This window comes from Micropterus dolomieu, linkage group LG19, assembly GCF_021292245.1.
Source record: "Micropterus dolomieu isolate WLL.071019.BEF.003 ecotype Adirondacks linkage group LG19, ASM2129224v1, whole genome shotgun sequence".
Classification (NCBI taxonomy): Eukaryota; Metazoa; Chordata; class Actinopteri; order Centrarchiformes; family Centrarchidae; genus Micropterus; species Micropterus dolomieu.
In genome coordinates, this window is record NC_060168.1 from 13,871,108 (window position 1) to 13,890,150 (window position 19,043).

The 19,043-nt window shown below is 39.7% G+C and overlaps 2 protein-coding genes across 3 annotated transcripts in view; one reads left to right on the forward strand and one right to left on the reverse strand.

The window, feature by feature from the left end:
- The window catches only part of uprt (uracil phosphoribosyltransferase (FUR1) homolog (S. cerevisiae)), a 14,624-nt gene extending 2,826 nt beyond the window's left edge, over window positions 1–11,798 (forward strand). The window contains exons 3-8 of the mRNA XM_046029831.1: window positions 626–668; window positions 756–825; window positions 1,030–1,092; window positions 9,131–9,292; window positions 9,991–10,089; window positions 11,182–11,798. Coding sequence (XP_045885787.1) covers window positions 626–668; window positions 756–825; window positions 1,030–1,092; window positions 9,131–9,292; window positions 9,991–10,089; window positions 11,182–11,288 — 544 coding nt within the window. The 3' untranslated portion in view covers window positions 11,289–11,798. The remainder of the gene's footprint in view (window positions 1–625; window positions 669–755; window positions 826–1,029; window positions 1,093–9,130; window positions 9,293–9,990; window positions 10,090–11,181) is intronic.
- zdhhc15b (zinc finger DHHC-type palmitoyltransferase 15b) lies at window positions 11,516–17,578 on the reverse strand. 2 transcript variants are annotated; one of them, XR_006821762.1, is made up of 12 exons: window positions 17,425–17,578; window positions 16,955–16,981; window positions 16,752–16,846; window positions 16,517–16,637; window positions 16,126–16,195; window positions 15,924–16,002; window positions 15,795–15,827; window positions 15,589–15,709; window positions 15,257–15,389; window positions 14,924–15,050; window positions 14,474–14,592; window positions 11,516–13,639 (listed from the first exon to the last, which is right to left on the reverse strand). XR_006821762.1 is itself a non-coding variant. In XM_046029829.1 (11 exons), the coding sequence occupies exons 1-11, from the start codon at window positions 17,540–17,542 to the stop codon at window positions 13,596–13,598; spliced, it is 1,008 nt and encodes a 335-aa protein (XP_045885785.1). In that variant the 5' UTR covers window positions 17,543–17,578; the 3' UTR covers window positions 11,516–13,595. The 2 variants fall into 2 exon arrangements, 1 of the variants encoding a protein (XP_045885785.1); XM_046029829.1 differs by lacking the exon at window positions 15,924–16,002.
- Between the last annotated feature and the right edge of the window lie 1,465 nt (window positions 17,579–19,043).

Genomic DNA, 19,043 nt, shown 5'->3' on the forward strand with positions numbered 1-19,043 from the left:
TGCTGGTGGAAATAAGGGAAAAGAGTTTGTTGTGTACATAGAGGAGCTGCTAGCAAGACTTAATTTCCAAACTTTACTTTAACACAACAAACTGTTCTCACCAACTCTGACTCACGCTTCCTGCAACAACTTCCCTACTGCACGGATTCTAAATCTTTTTGTACCAAAAAATCTTTTCGACACCAAAATATGTAAAAATATAGCCCAGGTTTAAAAATACTGAAATTATCCTTTAAAGGATAAAAGAAAGGAAACTGGATCTTAAGGAGTTAAACACTGTTTCTTAGTCACTGTTCTGTTTATTCTATAAACCCTCTACAATGATTTAATGTAATATTTTGCACAAGCATAAAAAGAATATTGGTGAATGAACATCTCGACCTTACTGTTAGGAGGTTTTGTGTTTTACCTTACCTTAAACAGAGGAATGATCCCAATCACCTCCACACAGTGAAGTAAAGATTTGAAATGAAAAGAGATCTATAGACATAGGATCATTGCCCGCTATCGGCCAATACGGTACATTTATCTTATGTATCATAACAGGAGAATGTGGGTTTGGTTCATCCTGGGTGAAAAGTACATCCTGAACGATTAAATCAAATGGCTATATTTGTATTTTCAGGACAACTAGCAGAGGAGACTTTGTGTTTTGTGCTGATCGACTGGTAAGATCATGACTTAATACTACATATTGTACATGTGTGTATGTTTATAAGCTACATGCTGTAAGCTTTTTCTGTCTCCAACAACAGATCAGACTTGTAGTTGAAGAGGGTCTGAATCAGCTCCCCTACTCAGAGTGCACTGTGACTACGCCGACAGGTGAGGATCTCCTTCTCTAACAACAAAGTCAACGTTTAGGTTTAAAGGTTGAATCTGAGCTCCAACATGTACAACCCCCTCCCCCAACCCACCCCTGACAAAACTCGATAGAGCTGGCCAATTATCATAACATAAATGCAAAAATAAGTGTAGGACTCCGGCATGTATGTGAGCAGCTACTTGTGATTTGTTTCCCCCCCTCAGGGTACAAGTATGAAGGTGTCAAGTTTGAAAGAGGCAACTGTGGAGTCAGCATAATGAGGAGTGGTAAGTTTAACCTGCCATAGCTCACCTACCAAATTAGAGTCTTTCCTTTGTGAGGGCATGTATTTTATCTTCCATGCATATGTGATTTGTGCACTCATGCTCTGCACATATTCATCAGGCCAGGCTACTCTGTGCTCTGGATCACACGCTTTTTGTCTTTTCTTTTCTCTCAGTGGAATTGATTGATCATGTTAATACTAAATAGTACAATAGAATAATGTTAACTCTGACATTGAAACATACATTTCTGTACTTTGCAGAGCATGTTCTCTGAAGGCGTCAGCAGAAGTAACTCGCTTGTCCTTTGTCCTTCAGATTTAATGAGACTGTCAAATGCACAACCTAATGCAGTTACTGCAAAACCTGTATCATCCTTTTATGACAGTAAAGCTTGGCTGTAAAATGTGAAACGTGGGCTTGTTGGACACAAAGCTCAAATACTTCATCTTAAAGGCAACACACCATAGGCAGTGTGCAACACCCGCGCCTATTGTTTTCTATGCCAGTCCAAACAACAGTGGAATCCTGACATGTCCTTGTGGGTTGGCGCTTATCAACATGTCAGAACACAACGCTGTCCTATTTCTGAGTAACACAACAGCATCCCAGAAAAGCAGCGATTTTATCACATTTGCTCCTTAGATCAGTAAATCCAGGCTTCTGTACTTGTACTCTCTATGTGGTGCGTCCGGTGTGTTCTGTGAATATACTGTGTGTTGTCCATTGCACTGTGCATGTTTGTAGAATGGTGGGCTATGTAGACCTTTGCACACACAGTTGACTTTGTGTTCAGAGACATACAGAAGTGTCTTCTGTAAGTGTCTACATTTACACACTCATTTTTACACACATTTTTGTAAATATTTGATTATATCTTTTCATATGACAACACTGAAGAAATGACACTTTGCTACAATGTAAAGTAGTGAATGTACAGCTTGTATAACTGTGATTTTGTTGTCCCCTCAAAATAACACATCACATAGCCATTAATGTCTAAACTGCTGGCAAAAAAAGTGAGTACACCCCTGAGCGAAAATGTCAAAATTTGGCCCATTGTGTCAATATTTTGTGTGGCCACCATTATTTTCCAGCACTGCCTTAACTCCATAAGCAGAGGTAGCATGGGTGCGGCCGACGAAGGGCCCCGGCTGGTAGGGGGCCCCCCTACGTGGGCCATGAAGTTTGGTCAGTTGATTGTTGTCGACATGGATGAACAACTGCGCTACATGCAGCTTCGCTGTACCGAGAGAATTCAGCAGCTGTTATCAAATGAACCAGTCCCTTCACTCATGGTTTCAATGGTAAACTATCACAAGAATGACAGTTACCAACAAAAAATACTATATTCTAAGGAGACACGTTTTAATAAGCATAAATCATAAAGTAACATTTGTATTTCAAACAAATGGCAAACTTATTAGCACATTTGAACAAAACTCCCTTCATCCTCATGCATCATGAGAATTGTGAGGGACGGACGTAGGCTGCGTTTGTGCAATGGTTTATTTATGCCGTCAAAGTCCACTGGAAGACACAGAAGCATTTCAGCAGCGGAGCATGTCGCCTGCCGCATGTTACTGAGTTGTTTTTAAAATGTCCTTTTTGTGCTTCTACTACCTTCTTCAAAGCTCTTTATGACCCGCTTTTGTTCCTCGTCGTGACAGGTGCATCTAGCAACTACCACAGGGAGCATTTCAGAATAAGAGACGTGTTGCCTGCCAGATTTTGCTGACACATTTAGATATTGGTGATTAGTGCGTGCTTTTTGTGCTTTGTACTATGATTACGTAGTTAAATTGTTTCTTTTTGTCTAACTGTGTTCATTGTTGATATCCAATCAGAATTCTATACTGGGTATTTTATTTTGAAAATTGACTGGATTCTCTGCCGTTTTTTGTGTCTGACATGCTGCCCGGTTTATCTGCTCTGTGCTGCTTGATGCTGGGACGCTTCTGGGACGCACTGCAGTGCTTCTGGTTTGAGCACAAACATTACCTAGAAAGGCTGCGATCAGCTCTGGCAGCAGCGACGCAGATGGACTCAGTGGACTTTTCGGAGTGAGTCCGGGGTCATGTATACTTGGTTTAAATGATCTGGTAGTAGGTGGTCCACTGTGCTGAGAGTCTAGCTACGCCCCCGCTTAACTCTCTTGGGTTTGGTGTTCACCAGAGCTTTACAGGTTGCCACTGGAGTCCTCTTCCACTCCTCCATGACAACATCACGGAGCTGGTGCATGTACGCTCCTCCACCTTCTGTTTGAAGATGCCCCACAGATGCTCTATAGGGTTAGGTCTGGAGATTTGCTTGGCCAGTCCGTCACCTTTACCCTCACCCTCAGTTTCTTTAGCAAGGCAGTGGTCGTCTTGGAGGTGTGTTTGGGGCATACGCGTAGGAGCCATTATACATGAGGGGGACATGTCCCCCCCCCAACATTTCAAAATCTATGTTTTGTCCCCCTCTCTTTTTTCGGCGATTTTGTAGATTGATCATAGCCAGGAGGTTTGAGTGACTAGTTAATCAATCAGTCATACACTCTGCATCAGATATGATTAAACGGTTAAAACGCGGACAGAAATCATGTGGCCTATAGAAAACATGCAACAGAAGCTAAGTGAACAGAAGGCAAATGTGGTGCTGAAAAGTTCACTCAAGCAGGTGCGGCAAAGTGCCTCAATATTATGTTTATTTTGTGCTGTTCTTTTTGTACCTGAAGACAGCAGTGAGTACGCCTGCTGCAGGGTGGGTAGTGACTTGTTACAAGTAACGTAATTTTGCAAAATTAATAAATAAAATAAAAAAAGTAATTGGCACCTTTTCACGTTCCTTTTTTAAACTGTAGCCTACTTTTACTCTTTACTCCAGTATTTTCTGTGGGCCAGTAATTTACTTTTAATTTCGCTACATTTTCCATTCATACCTTCATAACTTCACCAGTCTGTAATCTGCAATAGGCTTCCTTAACCGAAATGAGCGGTCAGCCAGGCTGTGTGCACACAGTTACCGCAGAAGAGATATGAATGAGCTGGGCAGATGCAAACATTTAGAAAATCAGGCAAATACCTTTTCAGTTCAAGGCTTTATTGTTCTACTGAAACAACTGAAATCCAGTGAGCCACACCATAGCACTGGTGGCCTGTTGGAAAGCAGCCTGCGTCGCTCTTTAACAAGCCGGCCGGCACCTACTTTCACTTTCCATTAACGGCGCATTAAAAGCGTCTTTAGTCTCTGCAGAGAAAACGTAAACTTCACACTGTAACATCCATTTTCAACAACAGAATCCTGTTATCGAAAAGATAAACAGAATGTCGCCGGTGACACAAATCTTGGCTTTCACTCAGCAGCTACCAGCTGTTATTTATTCAGGAAACAATCATTTTTGAGATGCGCAGAGAGAAAATATGGTAAAACAGTCCTGTTGGGCTTTACGCATGACGCACAGCTTCCTCTGTATGTCGGTTTACCTGCTTCAACAACGAGCTTCTCCGTGTTACTGCCACAATAATTCTTTGCGTTGCAAAGATTATTTAGATGCTTTAGGAATAATCAGATTTTTTTGGCTGCCTGTGCTGCTGCAAAGCAGGTGGTTTGGTTGGCTACATGTCCATAATAAAAGATACAGGCAACAAAAGTCGGCTGGGCAGCTAGCTGATTATTTATATATATATATATATATAAATAAATAAATATAAATAAATACCCAACAATACCCCAATAAATGCTTTGTCTGGAGAGCGGGTTGACCAGGGACAAACTCCTGGGCCACTTTTTTACCTCCGTCTGTGACCATCCTTGACCTTAAAAACTTGTGCCATGAGGTGTGTATGTGTCTCTGCTACGTGTCCATAAACAATTTGAAAGTAGTCAAAATGTTCACAGAGAGACGAGCATCCTGCAGTATTTTAAGAGGAAGAGGTCAGAGGTCACAGGAGCAGAAATAACTGAGGAGGACGAGCTTCTAAGTTGTATGGATAGCTACTAGACGTAGTATATTCTAAAACTCACGTAGTAAAAAGACTTTGTTATTCCAATGCCATGTCATCAAAGTTTCAAGTGTAACACCAGGATAACTAAATACATTAGTACTGTGGCTACATTAACTAGCAGCTGTTCCATGGTTTTTATGGTATGTAGTTGGTTTTGTTCTAGTTATATTATACTCCCTCTCTCTGACCCTCTCCCTCTTCGAGTTTTCATAATCTCCCCTCTCCAGTCTGTTCTCCAACTTCTGTCACTACAAAGACCCTCTTTCAGCCATAATAAGTACATTCTGTTTTCAAAAGTCATTAGAAATGAGCATTTAATCAGAATCGGAATCAGAAGGAGCTTTATTGCCAAGTAGTGTTTAACACATATGAGGAATTTGTTTTGGTGATAAGTTGCTACACGTAGACAAACATACAGTTGTCATAAATAAATGTAGAAATATATAAATATGGAATAGACAATGCAAGTTATATAATAATATTAAAAAGAATAGAGAAAAATAATACAACTATTTGCAGACTATTTATCTATCAACTATTTAAGTGCTTTATTTAAAAAATAAAAATAAAAAAAAAAACCGAACCCCCTAGCATTTCAGCGTCACCCCCCAAGTTCAAAGTCGCCCCAAGGCCCCGGTTTGGGGTCATTATCATGTTGGAATACTGCCCTGCGGCCCAGTCTCCGAAGGGAGGGGATCATGCTCTGCTCATGCAGTGTGTGGCGTTTCCCAAAGACGACCTCTGGATATGACGCTGAGCACGTGCAGTCAACTTCTTTGGTCGACCATGTTCTGAATGGAACCTGTCCTGTTGAACCGCTGTATGGTCTTGGCCACTATGCTGCAGCTCAATTTCAGGGTCTTGGAAATCTTCTTATAGCCTAGGCCATCTTTATGTAGAGGAAAAGTTCCTTTTTTTTCAGATCCTCTTTGCTATAAAGTGCCATGTTGAACTTCCAGTGACCAGTATGAGGGAGTGTGGGAGCGATCACACCAAATTTAACACAACTGCCAGTGTTTCCCCTATACGCTTTCAGGAGTGGCGGTGCGCCGCTGCTGTATCATGACCGCCGCTACTAAAATTTGCGACGATCATTAAACTGTGCGCTACAAATGTTTTCACTCGCACATTGTGCGAGCATGGCAACACTCAATGCTTGGCTCGATTCCTCTCCTAGTTCTATACAGAACATCTACATGACAGATGGTGTTATAAGAGCAGCGTAAGTCCTGTAAGGAATCCGGAGGTGCGTAGCGAGTGTTTGATTGTCCGAGTGGCAGAAAGTGACGGTGAACGCGAGCGGAGGAAAATATTCTGGCAGTAAATGTAGCCTACTGTGTCAGTTACAGTGTGTCTGCTTCTCAAGACCAAGAAAAGTTTGTCTGTTGTTTTCCCACCTGCTGGAAAAGTGAAGCCTCTTAGCGCTAGCAAACATCTCTCCTCCCCTTCAGACTGTGCAGCTGAGCAGGGAATCTTAAACAGTAGTCTAGGCTGCGTCTTTTGGCTGCTATGTAACTGAACATTACCTCAATTTATAGAAAGTAACTGGTAGCTGTATTTTATTACTGCCTACTTGTCCAATGTTGAGAACATCAGGGTAAACTGGCGTAGCCTACAGCTCTGTCCTGTACAGACTGATTCAATTATTAATCTAATTTTCAGGTGAGACTGAAAAACTGGTTGTTAGGAAAAGAAAGGATGGTGGTGACTGGAGGAGCTGAGGTTAGAAAAGCAAATAAGTGATGCAAACTAGTACTTTTAAGCTAATGAGGAGACATTTCCTTTTGGATTTTAATGTGCAAATAATTTAATGCACCTGAGAAGGGAGGTGGTTTCTCATGTTCCCTATTTTTTATATTAATGTCTATACAGATAAATGTCGAAGGCTGTTAAATGAAGAAACAAAAGGCAAACATGAACAGTCGTATCTATAATGATTCTGAGGTCATATTAACAGCGTTTTCCTGCCGTTGAGGCTTAGGGGGTGATGGCCAAAACATGGTGTGCCATAAATGTAAAATCACTGTGGAGCATCAGAACCAACCATATTACTTTCCCCAAATCTAAAGGTTGTAGTTCCTCCCTAGTAGACTGATCTTTGGGTGTTATTTATTTATTATCTGCTCTAGCTTTTCCAACTATTTGTTTGGAGAAAATAATGGCCAATATGATGTGAAATTACATATCTGTCATTGGAAAGAGTAAAGTTTTATTGCGGAGGACCCCCCTGACCATGACCACCACAAGCAACACGAAAACATTAATCTAAAGCTCACATGAAACTATGGGAAAACACTGAAGTTTTAAGCTATTCTAATGTGCATCGCATGCTCATGGACACAAGAGCAATGTTGCTGAGACATGTTGTGTTGGGGTTTTATCTTCAGACAAAAACACCTCCGCTGCTACAACTCCATCCTACACTGTCTGCTCCCCATTCACACCTGAGACCTTGTAACACTAACAACTCGCATGACAATGGGGAGGGAAAATGGCTAATTGGGCCCAATTTGGAAATTTTCACTTAGGGGTGTACTCACTTTTGTTGCCTGCGGTTTAGACATTAATGTCTGAGTGATGTTATTTTGAAGGGACAGCAAATTTAAACTGTTAAACAAGCTGTACACTCACTACTTAACATTGTAGCAAAGTGTCATTTCTTCAGTGTTGTCACATGAAAAGATAGAATCAAATATTTACTACAAGGTACAATGTTGTTTATTAGTCATTATACAGCACAAGGCTGCATAACAAAACGAAATTCGTAGTTCCTTCATGCTACACACACAACATACACTTAACAAAATTATAAACGCAACACTTTTGTTTTTGCCCCCGTTCATCATAAGCTGAACTCAAAGATCTAAGACTTTCTCTATGTACAGTAAAAGGCCTATTTCTCTCAAATATTGTTCACAAATCTGTCAAATTCTGTGTTAGTGAGCACTTCTCCTTTGCTGAGATACTCCATCCACCTCACAGGTGTGGCATATCAAGATGCTGATCAGACAGCATGGGTATTGCACAGGTGTGCCTTATGCTGGCCACAATAAAAGGCCACTTGAAAATGTGCAATTCCATCACACAGCACAATGCCACAGATGTCGCAGGTTTTGAGGGAGCAAGCAATTGGCATGCTGACTGCAGGAATGTCCACCAGAGTTCAGCTCATGATGAATGGGGGCAAAAACAAAACTATTGCATATATAATTTTATTCAGTGTATAATTAAGTGTAGGCCTATATTAAAAATATGGTAAAAACAATACAGTTATTTATATACATACACGTATGCATTTTTTGAATTTGCATTTGGGGTGAATGTAAACACTAGCAACCAGGTGATAACATGAAACTTTCATCTTCCCAATAAACAGTCTGACATTTGGGAAACAAAGTCCATCGTGACTGCGTTTGTGCACCAAGCATCATCGATGTAGAGTCCACTTACTCTCATCTTGCCGATGTCTTGCACTCACAGCTCAGAACATAGACTACCTGCCAAGTCTGAATTCCCTTGCTTGGTCAATATTTTGGGTCATTTTGTCCAGACCGGTTATTTAGGAGCAGAATTAAGTCCAAGCTGGGCCAGCATGGCTCCTCTTTTGGCTCCCTTTCCTCTCCTCTGAGCGATCACCGCACCCGCCATGGCGCCTGGTCCAGTTGTTTGGGCTGGATGGATCGTGGTCTGCTGCTCTTTAATCCAAAAAAATCTGGTTGCCATAGCAATGTGAGGGTTGTACTCACTTTTGTGAGATACTGTAACAGGTTTATTGTTATTTGAGGTTAAAAAAAGTTATAAATCACAATATTCTGAATGTCACAAACCAATAGGGAACCGCAACAGAACCTGAAGTATTGTGATTTTGTGAATATTATATCTAAGGCCCCTTAGTGATTCCTATCCCTAATAGATAGTATGTCAAAAGAATGTCTTCAAGTTTATGTTGGACATAGGATAATATCCAGTGCTTGTGCACTGGCTGCAAACAACATATATATTTAAATGGACAACATTTCGATCGCAGTTGTGCCCTTTGTGTCTCCCCACAGGTGAGGCCATGGAGCAGGGTCTCCGGGACTGCTGCCGCTCCATCCGGATTGGCAAGATCCTCATCCAGAGTGATGAGGAGACACAGAAAGCCAAGGTCTACTATGCCAAGTTCCCTCCAGATGTGTACAGAAGAAAAGTGCTGCTCATGTACCCCATCCTTAGTAAGTGACAAGAGGGCTAAGCGCAGTTTATCTCACTGATGACTCCAGTTTACCGCCCTCAATAGCATGTAAATGTCAAGAGATGTCTATTTTTGTGCAAATGTAAAAACAGTTTCATGTATTTATTCATTCTAAGAAATCTCCCTTGAGTTGACCTTTACTGGCACATCTGCATTTCCACATCACACTGGCCCATTCACACTGTTCTGATAATTATAGCCCTCATGGGAAATTATACACTGCCTGGGAGATGGCCACCAAGCTGCTGAATAGCATAATGAGGGCCAACAAAAATAGTATCTTAATAGTCCTGGTTTCCCAATGTCACAAAGCAGCATTTTTCTGCTCTTGGTTTCTGAAAAAAATAAGATGGAGACCAAGCAAGGTTGAAGGTATGTTTTATTATGTCCGAATGATGGAACATATGGTTACACTGATGCATGCTAACAGGGTCAGAAATGAAAGCCTGCCAAGTGCCCAGATTCATGGGCAGATCAATCAGCACACAACTCAGTACCTTTTTTTTCAACAAACAGTTAAGGCTGTTTGTTGCACAGGTAATAATACAAAAACATCATGTTGCATTGTTAACCTAATGAAGTGAGTGAGCAAGTTTCAAATGAACGCTTTGTTTCTGTAAATAAAGTGACGTCGGAATGTGAGGCAAACGTCAAACCTCAAATGTTCTGTGTCTGCAGGTACAGGGAACACTGTGATTGAGGCAGTGAGGGTTCTGATCGAGCACGGTGTCCAGCCCAGGCATATTATCCTCCTCAGCCTCTTCTCCACGCCTCATGGTATACCACCTCAGCTAGTTCACTGCAACTGCAGCTCATCACCAATTAACTTTTGTTTACCCACCAGTTCACAACATGTCTCCAATCTCCTCTCCACTCCTGTTGTATCATTGCCCTTTTTTAAAGGATTTCATTTATTGGAAAGTATGGAGTAATTTGTCAACTTTTAATAGTAGTTTTATTCTATGCAGATTGTCATGACATTTAATGTGAATATTCATGGTTTCTCAGGGAAGGATTTGTTTAACCCCTTGACCTTTCTTGTAGTGCCATCGTTGAACCAAAATTTCTACTTAACAAAAGAAATATTAAATTCACAAGGCACGTTACCAAAACAAGCCCTGTAATGCTTCCTAGAGTTTGAAACCTTTTGATTGTAATAATCCCACAGACTTTACTGACACACCACCCTCAAGACAATGGCTTTGAAACAGCCTTGTGTGTATGTTTGCATTTGCCGAAAGGCTTAAAATTGGCGAACTCTCTATTTAGAAAATAAGTTTGATTTTGGCCGATAGTTTCTCAAGCTGCTTTGGCGTCACTTTCAACCACAATGTTGTTCACCATTTCTTAACAGCAGCAGCAATGCTGGATTTCTTTGATTTAAACACTTCATCTTAAGTGTAACATAAGGCTGGGCAATAAAACAATAATGATAATTATCGCAATATAATCTTCCTTAATAACATAACAAATGTTCAATATATCATCAATTTATCAAAGTATTTGATTGAATTCATAAGAATCATGAACGAATTAGCACTAAATATTTCTATTGATGTTTATTTGTTGAGGAAAAGGGACTGAAAGAGTTAATCACATTTTTTGAAAAAAATATTTTATCATAATTGTTTTGAATGTTCTACCACAGATATGTGAAGTGATCCACTGTTGGCATCAAGTGTAAAGTATAGTTTAACCACACAATTAACCATCTCGTCCTTTAATTTTCCTTTCATTCTGGGGCAAAAATTTGCCTTTAAACTTGAAAGAAAAAATAATTTGACATTTATCGTGATAATTATCGATATCGAATGGTTTGAAATGTTTTTATCCTATACCTTGTCTTACACCTTTTTACTTTTCTCCTAGGAGCCAAATCCATTATACAGGAGTTCCCAGATATCACCATCTTGACCACTGAGGTTCATCCAGTGGCTCCGACACATTTTGGACAGAGGTACTTTGGCACTGACTGAATCGAGGACAACATGAGGAACATGATCTGCAAATTGCTTTGAGTATATTTTGTCTTGTTAATTTAAATGTATCTCATGTTCTCCTTGTTGTGCCAAATACTGCTACTTTATCTCCAGAGGTCCTAAACTGAAACAAAATGATTAATCTGAGCGGTTGTATTTATTATCATGTGTTTCTGCGGTGTGTGCTCATGCTAAAGAAAGAGAACTGAACACTGAACCATATGAAGAGTTCAACTTGAATTGTTTTATTTTGCATGTTACAACAACTGATGGAAAATAAAGAATTTATATTTGTTAACGGACAGAAAAGCAAATGAAACGGTATCAGTACTTTTGGTGTTTCAGAGGTGTTGAAAAAGGGCCACAGTCACATACTCCGACAATTCAAAAGGGATCACACTGGATGTGCTCTAGCAATATTGAACTCCTGTCTGCAAACTGGGTATAATTTGTCATCGTCTCATGTTATAAATATCCTACTTTCTGATAAAAGGAAATTGCTTTGTATCTTTAAAGTGTCACTTAATGGAGCAAAATATACAGACACTGCCTCCAGCAGTAATGAATCAGTAAACTCAATACACAGATAAAATATATATATTATTATAACAATAAATAGACACAAGACTACATGAAACACAACATTCACATCTTTCCTAACATTTTATACATGCTTTCAAACCTTGAATCATACCCCAGATAAACTGTTTTAATCAATAATGAGTTTTGAATGTTATGTTATGTATTTCTAAGCATTTGATTTGGCTTACCCAACTCAGGACAAAAACAGATCTGATAAAGTTAAAGTGTCAACATCACAGAGCATCAGGGTTTGATAAAGGCCCAACTTTTTTCTCACGCTGAATAAATGGGTTTACTCAATTACAGAAATGGTTTCAACTAACGTACGCTGGCTAAATACACAAGTCCATAAACCAAAACAGTCTTGGTGAGGAGAATCTGTTTTACTGGTATTAAAAATTTCAAAATACATAAACACAGGTAGAAAAAATTTAGAACATCATATTGCAGAAGGCCGCTGACCTCTACCAACCAGTGGATGAGGATCAGTCCTACTATATTTATGTACAGTTATCTGCATGTTTAAAAAGATCAAAAGTGAAAATAGACCCAAAAAACTTCTATGTATGATTTTGTGCCTATGACTAAAGCAAATGTCACTTCACTTTCCTATCACTTTGCATCCACACTGAAGTGTTATTGTACTAGAAATGGCCGATATGGTAGAAAACAAGATTGTAATATATATATTTTTTTAAATTTCAACCACAGTATATCTCCTATGCTCACCACAGACATAAATAATCCAACTGATTTTTAGGTCAACAATGTAGCCAACACCTTCTAGGTCATGATATACAGTGTATTCAGGATATCACTTCACAGAAAAATGATGAACGTTACGTCGGCCATAATACTTTGCTAGTTTTGTTTTTTATTATTGTCACCAGTCTGATCAGACATTGGTAATGGTATTTTAACACTATCAATGCTGAAATTTTTTATTAAAGCATAATTGGAGGTTCTTTCGTATATATATATATATATATATATATATATGCCAAAAATGTTGGCACGGCCCACTCACAAGCAGGTCACTGGATACATTCTTAGGAGAAATGGACTCCCAAAACACAAGAATAAATGTATTAATAAGGCGCTGGTTAATTCAGGTATTCTACTGTGGTTAATGTTTACAGGGGAAAAAAAGTAAAGTCTGTTGATATGCTCCAAGACCCAAACTGTTAGAGGCCAGACAACTCAATCATTACAAGAGACTTCCAGAGCAAAATGAGTATGAGGTCAATTCAGATACCATCCTGCACAGACCAAGCACTAAGGTGCAACACTGTAAACTCACGGCCAAACACTGAAACAGAGGCATACAAAATAGTACAGTGCCAGACAGAGGCTTTTCGACTAACAGTAATTTATAATCCCACAGAGGTCAGTGCCTTGAGATGAACAACCAGAGGAAGAGATACACAACCCATGATAAACAGCAGTATACTTTTTATGTTTTTTTCCCCTGAATCAAACTGATACTGTTGTCCATGAGAGATGATGCTACTGGGTGTCCATTGAATTTCTCTATACATCAATGTGTTAAACACCAGGGTGAAAGTAGCAATGACAATCCAAATCCACACGTTTGGCCCCCCTTCAGAATTTCTTTCCTAGTGTCTGAACATCCACATGATTTGGAATGCATTTGCCTCGTGGTAAATAGCGATGGTAATCTACATCCTCTGTACCTGGGTAAATTGTCTTTACATTCAATTACTATTCCTCCATCTCTATGGTAACAGAGGGGTCTTGTTCTTCAGCTGGAATAGGGGAGAAAAAAAAAAGAAAATTCAGCACGTGAGAGTGTTGTAGCTGATTCAGCTTGTACATTATGTCGCACATGACCACCAGGTGGTAGCAAAATATGAAGTTTCACATTTTATGTGAAGACAAGAGCATTGGTTGACTATTGACTAGTTTGGTTGGCATTATTTATTGTAGCTTAATAATCTCATTAGCAGCACTGGTTATGCTATCACGATGATGATTATAGTGGGACTTTAGGTTGCTCTATTTGAAATTCAATAATGATGCCTTAATTAGTTTTAATTTAATTTAAAAGTAGTTTTAAAAAACTGTTATACTAAATACAAAAACTCTTTCGAAGCCACAATTTCACATTCAAGTCTTTCAAATCATGTAAACACTGTGTACTGAAGAAAGGCTTTTACTTGCAAATAAAACCAGTGTCTATAGAAGTGCTGCGAGGCAAGACAAAACAATTTTGAAACAACAAATTCAGAGCACATAATCAAATTCTGCTTGTACCAGTCAAACTTTTACAGAAATAGTTCATGTAAAAGTTTAAAATGCATACTTTTCACAGATTATGTGTCATATTTATTGTACTGAAAATGTACACAAAAAAACAGCAAATTTATTGAGGTTAGACAAACTCTTAAGAAACTGCTACTCAGAAATATTGATAGGGTTTATCAGGTGACACCTGTCCAGGCTGACAAATACTTGCAAATACTGTCTAATTTTTAAAAAAGTTGCTGATTCAAGTGTAATTTATAGAAAAGTATTCTCTGAACTACAGAGAACAGACTAAACTAACTAACTATATCAACTATAAAATTAAAGTGACTCACCCGGGCTTCCTTCTTCAGAGCCATCATCGGACTCCTCCCACATGTCCTCATTAGCTAATAAGGGGTTCTGGGATTCAGAACTCCGATTCTTCAAGGGGAAGTAGTGGCCATTCCCTTGGCTGACATGTACATTGCACAAAAGTAGATGGAAGCTAGTTAAGGATCCATGGCCATCACAGTACCTAGTCCCATCCACTCATCCAGTCCCTCATTTTACATTTTGTTCATTAGCTCCAGCGTTGCTAAAACAACACATTCTGCAGGCAATCACCTTTAGATTGTTCCCTGTTTTATTATTATATAAATGATTATTTTAATTTTTATGGGTATTTCTGTTGTATGGTATTATTATTCTGTGGTCCAGTATTGCAGTATCTATTGCAAACCAAATTACTTTCATAGGGCCAAGTCTAAACATTACAGAATCAGCTAATTATGCATTTTACTCACCTTGTGACAACAGGGATGAACCACAGTCTTCGATCCTCGCCAAATACCTGCTGTAGGTTTTTGCGTATGCCGACATTGAAACCATTTCTGTCTGGTCCACTGACAAAAACTGGAGCTGAGAAGGCTTCTAGAAAATGAAAAACAACTGTGGGTCAGAATATGTCTTCATGGTTCAATTCTCCACATCTGCTTGTCAAGCTAGATCGATTTCAACACCTACATTCCTAACAAGAGAGCTCCACCCAGCAAATAATTCGTAAGTCACTCAGGTAGTAAGAGAGCATCATAATGAGCAAAACTAAGGAGTTTTGCAATAAATATGTAAACCCTCACCTAAAGTGGATCGGTTCTTGGCCACCAACCAACAGTGGTAGCCAAAGAGGAACATGAGACTGACGAAGAACATGATCGCCACAAACATGAGGAAGAGGACATGGAACTTTGCGGGCCCATTTGGCAAGTCCCCCTGGGAGAGAGAAACAGGAGAACTAGAAACTTGAGAAAAATGGTGGACTATAAAGAAAGGTACAGCTCAAGACAGAGGGTTTAGTTCTCTGTTCCTGTGGAATTACAACAGTGCTGCCGACTATGTGCAGTCAAATTTGTCATATGACTCCATTGCAAGATGTTGAGCACGAGTGATAATTTAGACTAATGACACTCACCACCCAGAATTTGAGGAAATACTGAAAGACTGTTGCAGCAATAAACGCACAGTACAGCATGGAGTAGGACAAGAAAAGCAGGAAAAACTTGTAGTTCGAAAATCCCACACAGTTGTTTACCCTAAGAAAAAGAAATTCTGGTGTCAAAACAAAATGAAAGCATAAATTCTTCTAAACAGGGAAGTCAAGGCTTAGTTAATGCTTACCAGGGACAGTGATGGTCCATCTTCAAGACACATCTTTATAAGAAAAACAAAAATAGTAAATACCTTAATCCAATTTCAGACATAAAACTTATATTTCAGTTTGTCTTCCAGTCCAACTTTTAATACTACCTTCTCTACATATTCTGACAGCGGTCTGCTGATTCCTTTTGGTAAACTTCTGCTCTGATTGATCATTAGGATATTCTTACTGGAAGACAGCGTGCCAACAAAGCAACACCTAATTATCACAACAGTCCCTGGGCCAACAAATGTCTCCTTGCCTAGGGCAATCTCTCTAGATTAATGGATTGAGAAGGAAAGAGCGACTTACGTTTCACAAACTGAGCAGTGGTGACAGCGGTCAGGCTTCAGTACCTGGCAGCGGTCGCAGAACCTGATAGCTGGAGACAAGAAGATGGCTAGTTGAATGAACGACATTCGAGCTGAGCTCACCCTTCATTCACTTCCTTCAGCCTAGAACACTTAGTCTTAGCAATCAGCACTAATGAAAGAGATACATTGGCTGATTGCTCTGGATGGGGATGCTGAGGAGCACACACACAGCTAATTGCCCTCGCCTGCTTGCTTTCAACGCACACAGATTATGTGCGAGATGACGGACTGTGGTGATGCTCTGTGATTTTGAGATATGGCAAATAAATGAATATGAAATAATATCAGTGCAGGGGGGGAATATTAAATTACTTGACAGGACTACTGACCTCCAGATTGAGCTCGAGTAAAGATGGGCAGCTTCTTTGCGATGTCAACCAGGATTTGCTTCTGAGCATCAGGCCTCTCTTCCATCTCATATCTTTGCTTGTCTGAGTACGACAGCTGAAACTAGGGTAACAAACATGCAACATGATCAGCACCAAATTTGTTATTACAATATAAATGTATTATTTGGTACAATAAACCAATAACATTATGGTCAGCCTGTCATCCTTTACAGACCTTTTTGCATGGTGATGCAGGAGGGGTAAATATGGACTTCCAGTAGGTCCAGGAGAACATCACAAAGCAAACATGAAATACCAGTAGATAGGCCACTGCAAGCACAAAACAACAGTAATTTACAAAACAACCACAAAACAAACTTAATGCATTGTTTAGCAGCACACGCAATGCTTGTAGCAGAAAAATAGTGGATAACTCACCTTTTTCAAAGGGGTTGGTGAGTGTAACTGTAAAAAACAAGACAATATGGCATAATAAAAATACAAGCAGTCTGCCAGAGACCAGCAACAGTGTAGCTAACAGTGTGCAGTAACAGTAGTTTGTTTATTCAAAAGAGGAACAACATTTATTGGCTAACACCACAAGCCAGGTTGACTGACAGGTTGTAGTAGCTAAGAGGCACAACAATAGCCTGTGTTTGTATAAATACAGAGTTAACATTGACCTAAGTGGCGACGAGAGATTAAATTAAGTGTGACTTTCTTCTTTTTAAAAAGCTTAATGTTACGTTAACCAAATAAAAAGCACACACCCTAAACCACTTCCGCCTAGTTTGCTAGCTCCTGCTCTCTCTTTAACGTTATTTTAGTCAACACTGCTGTGCGGCAATCTGCGACGTATCCAGTTTAACGTTCAATCACAACAAACGCACACAGTTTCTCATACTTACAAAGACATAGCTCAAATACGTAGGCGTAGTATGACCACAACACGACGGAGGTTATTATAAGCACAGGTATCCAGGAGAAAACCCTTTGACAGCATCTCAAACCTCTGGAGAGAGCCATGTTCCACCTTCTGTTCGTCTCTGCGCTCGACTACCATTCCTGGGATTTATCCATCAGTGACATCGGCGAGCGATTCACCGCACTCCCAGAGCCAGACCAGAGTCCTTGATTATGTAGAATGATCATTTTTATTACAGTATTATAGTAATATAACTGTTGATATAATAGTACTGTTAAAATAAATGAATATATACTAGAATATACTTTCTTAGGATAAAAAAGGAAAAAATTTAGGGAAACCTAAAGCCATGGTAAACTCCCATCTACCCTGAAATATTCTGTTTAGTTCATTGACAAATTTGTTACACATTTATTAAGAAAGAAAAATCACTCAAAACAATGAAATCCTTCCAATATCCCTGCCATTTCCACACTCAGGCGAACTTTGAAAGTCTTTTTCTACAAAGCAGCTTTAATTTTATTTCCTCACATAAACCTTCATACTGTACACTAGGAGCAATTTCAGGTTCAATGTCTTGCTCAGGGACACTTTGCTATATGGCCAGGAAGAGCTGGGGATGGTCCAGCCCAGCACAGATTGGCAGTATTTATGATACGTTTATTTAAAATACTTATTTCAAAAGTAGGATTTTGTAATTTGTATTTAATATGGTTGATGAAAATAGCTTCATATTTTGTATTAAAATGCTTTATATACTTTGCGAGACGTCTATGTGATGACATCATAAAAAGGCAGCCTCTGATTGGTGCCTACTGAGTAATTTTTACCCAGACTTGTTGAGATCAGAACAGAAAACTGACCCAGACCCTAGAAGGTCAAGTTGAGAAATATACAGGTTTCCATCGCTTTCTAGTATACATTGCTACATTTATTAACAGTTGCTGTTAAGTTTTGGTGTTTTCATAGCCTATAATAAATTGTTTACTACTGTGAAATATTCTAGCTAAATAAACTATATTAAGTTTTTGGGGGTTTGCACAAAAAAAGTGTTTCAGAGTTGTTATACAACATTACTTTATAATGCCACAAGACTTGTTAACAACTTGCTTAATCCACACACGTGTGCCTTATTGTCATTAACAAGGTTCTGCTGCAACACCATTAAACAGCAGGTTGTCAACCCATCCACCACTCTTGTTTGTTGTAGCTCAGATGATGCAAAGAAGGCCCTTCATTACCAAACACCAGGAAACTAAATTAGGATACAATTATAAGGCATTAGAAAATCCTGGAGCGACGCCCCTGCGAGGAGGGCCCTGGAAGCCGCCATGCCTCGAGTAGATTGCGCCCTTACGGCCATAGGTGAAGGTAACCCACGCACCTGATAGGCCAGGGAAATAGTCTGAACAATCCAGTTGCTGATCGTGTGTTTGGAAGCGGGGAGCCCAGCCTTGGGGGACCCGAAACACACCAGCAACTGGTCTGCTTTCCTCCACCGGGAGGACCTCAGAGTGTAAATACTCAGTGCTCTGACAGGGCAGAGCAGATGAAGTCTCCCGTCCTCCGCCGTCACATGAGGTGGGGGATGAAACGCCTGCA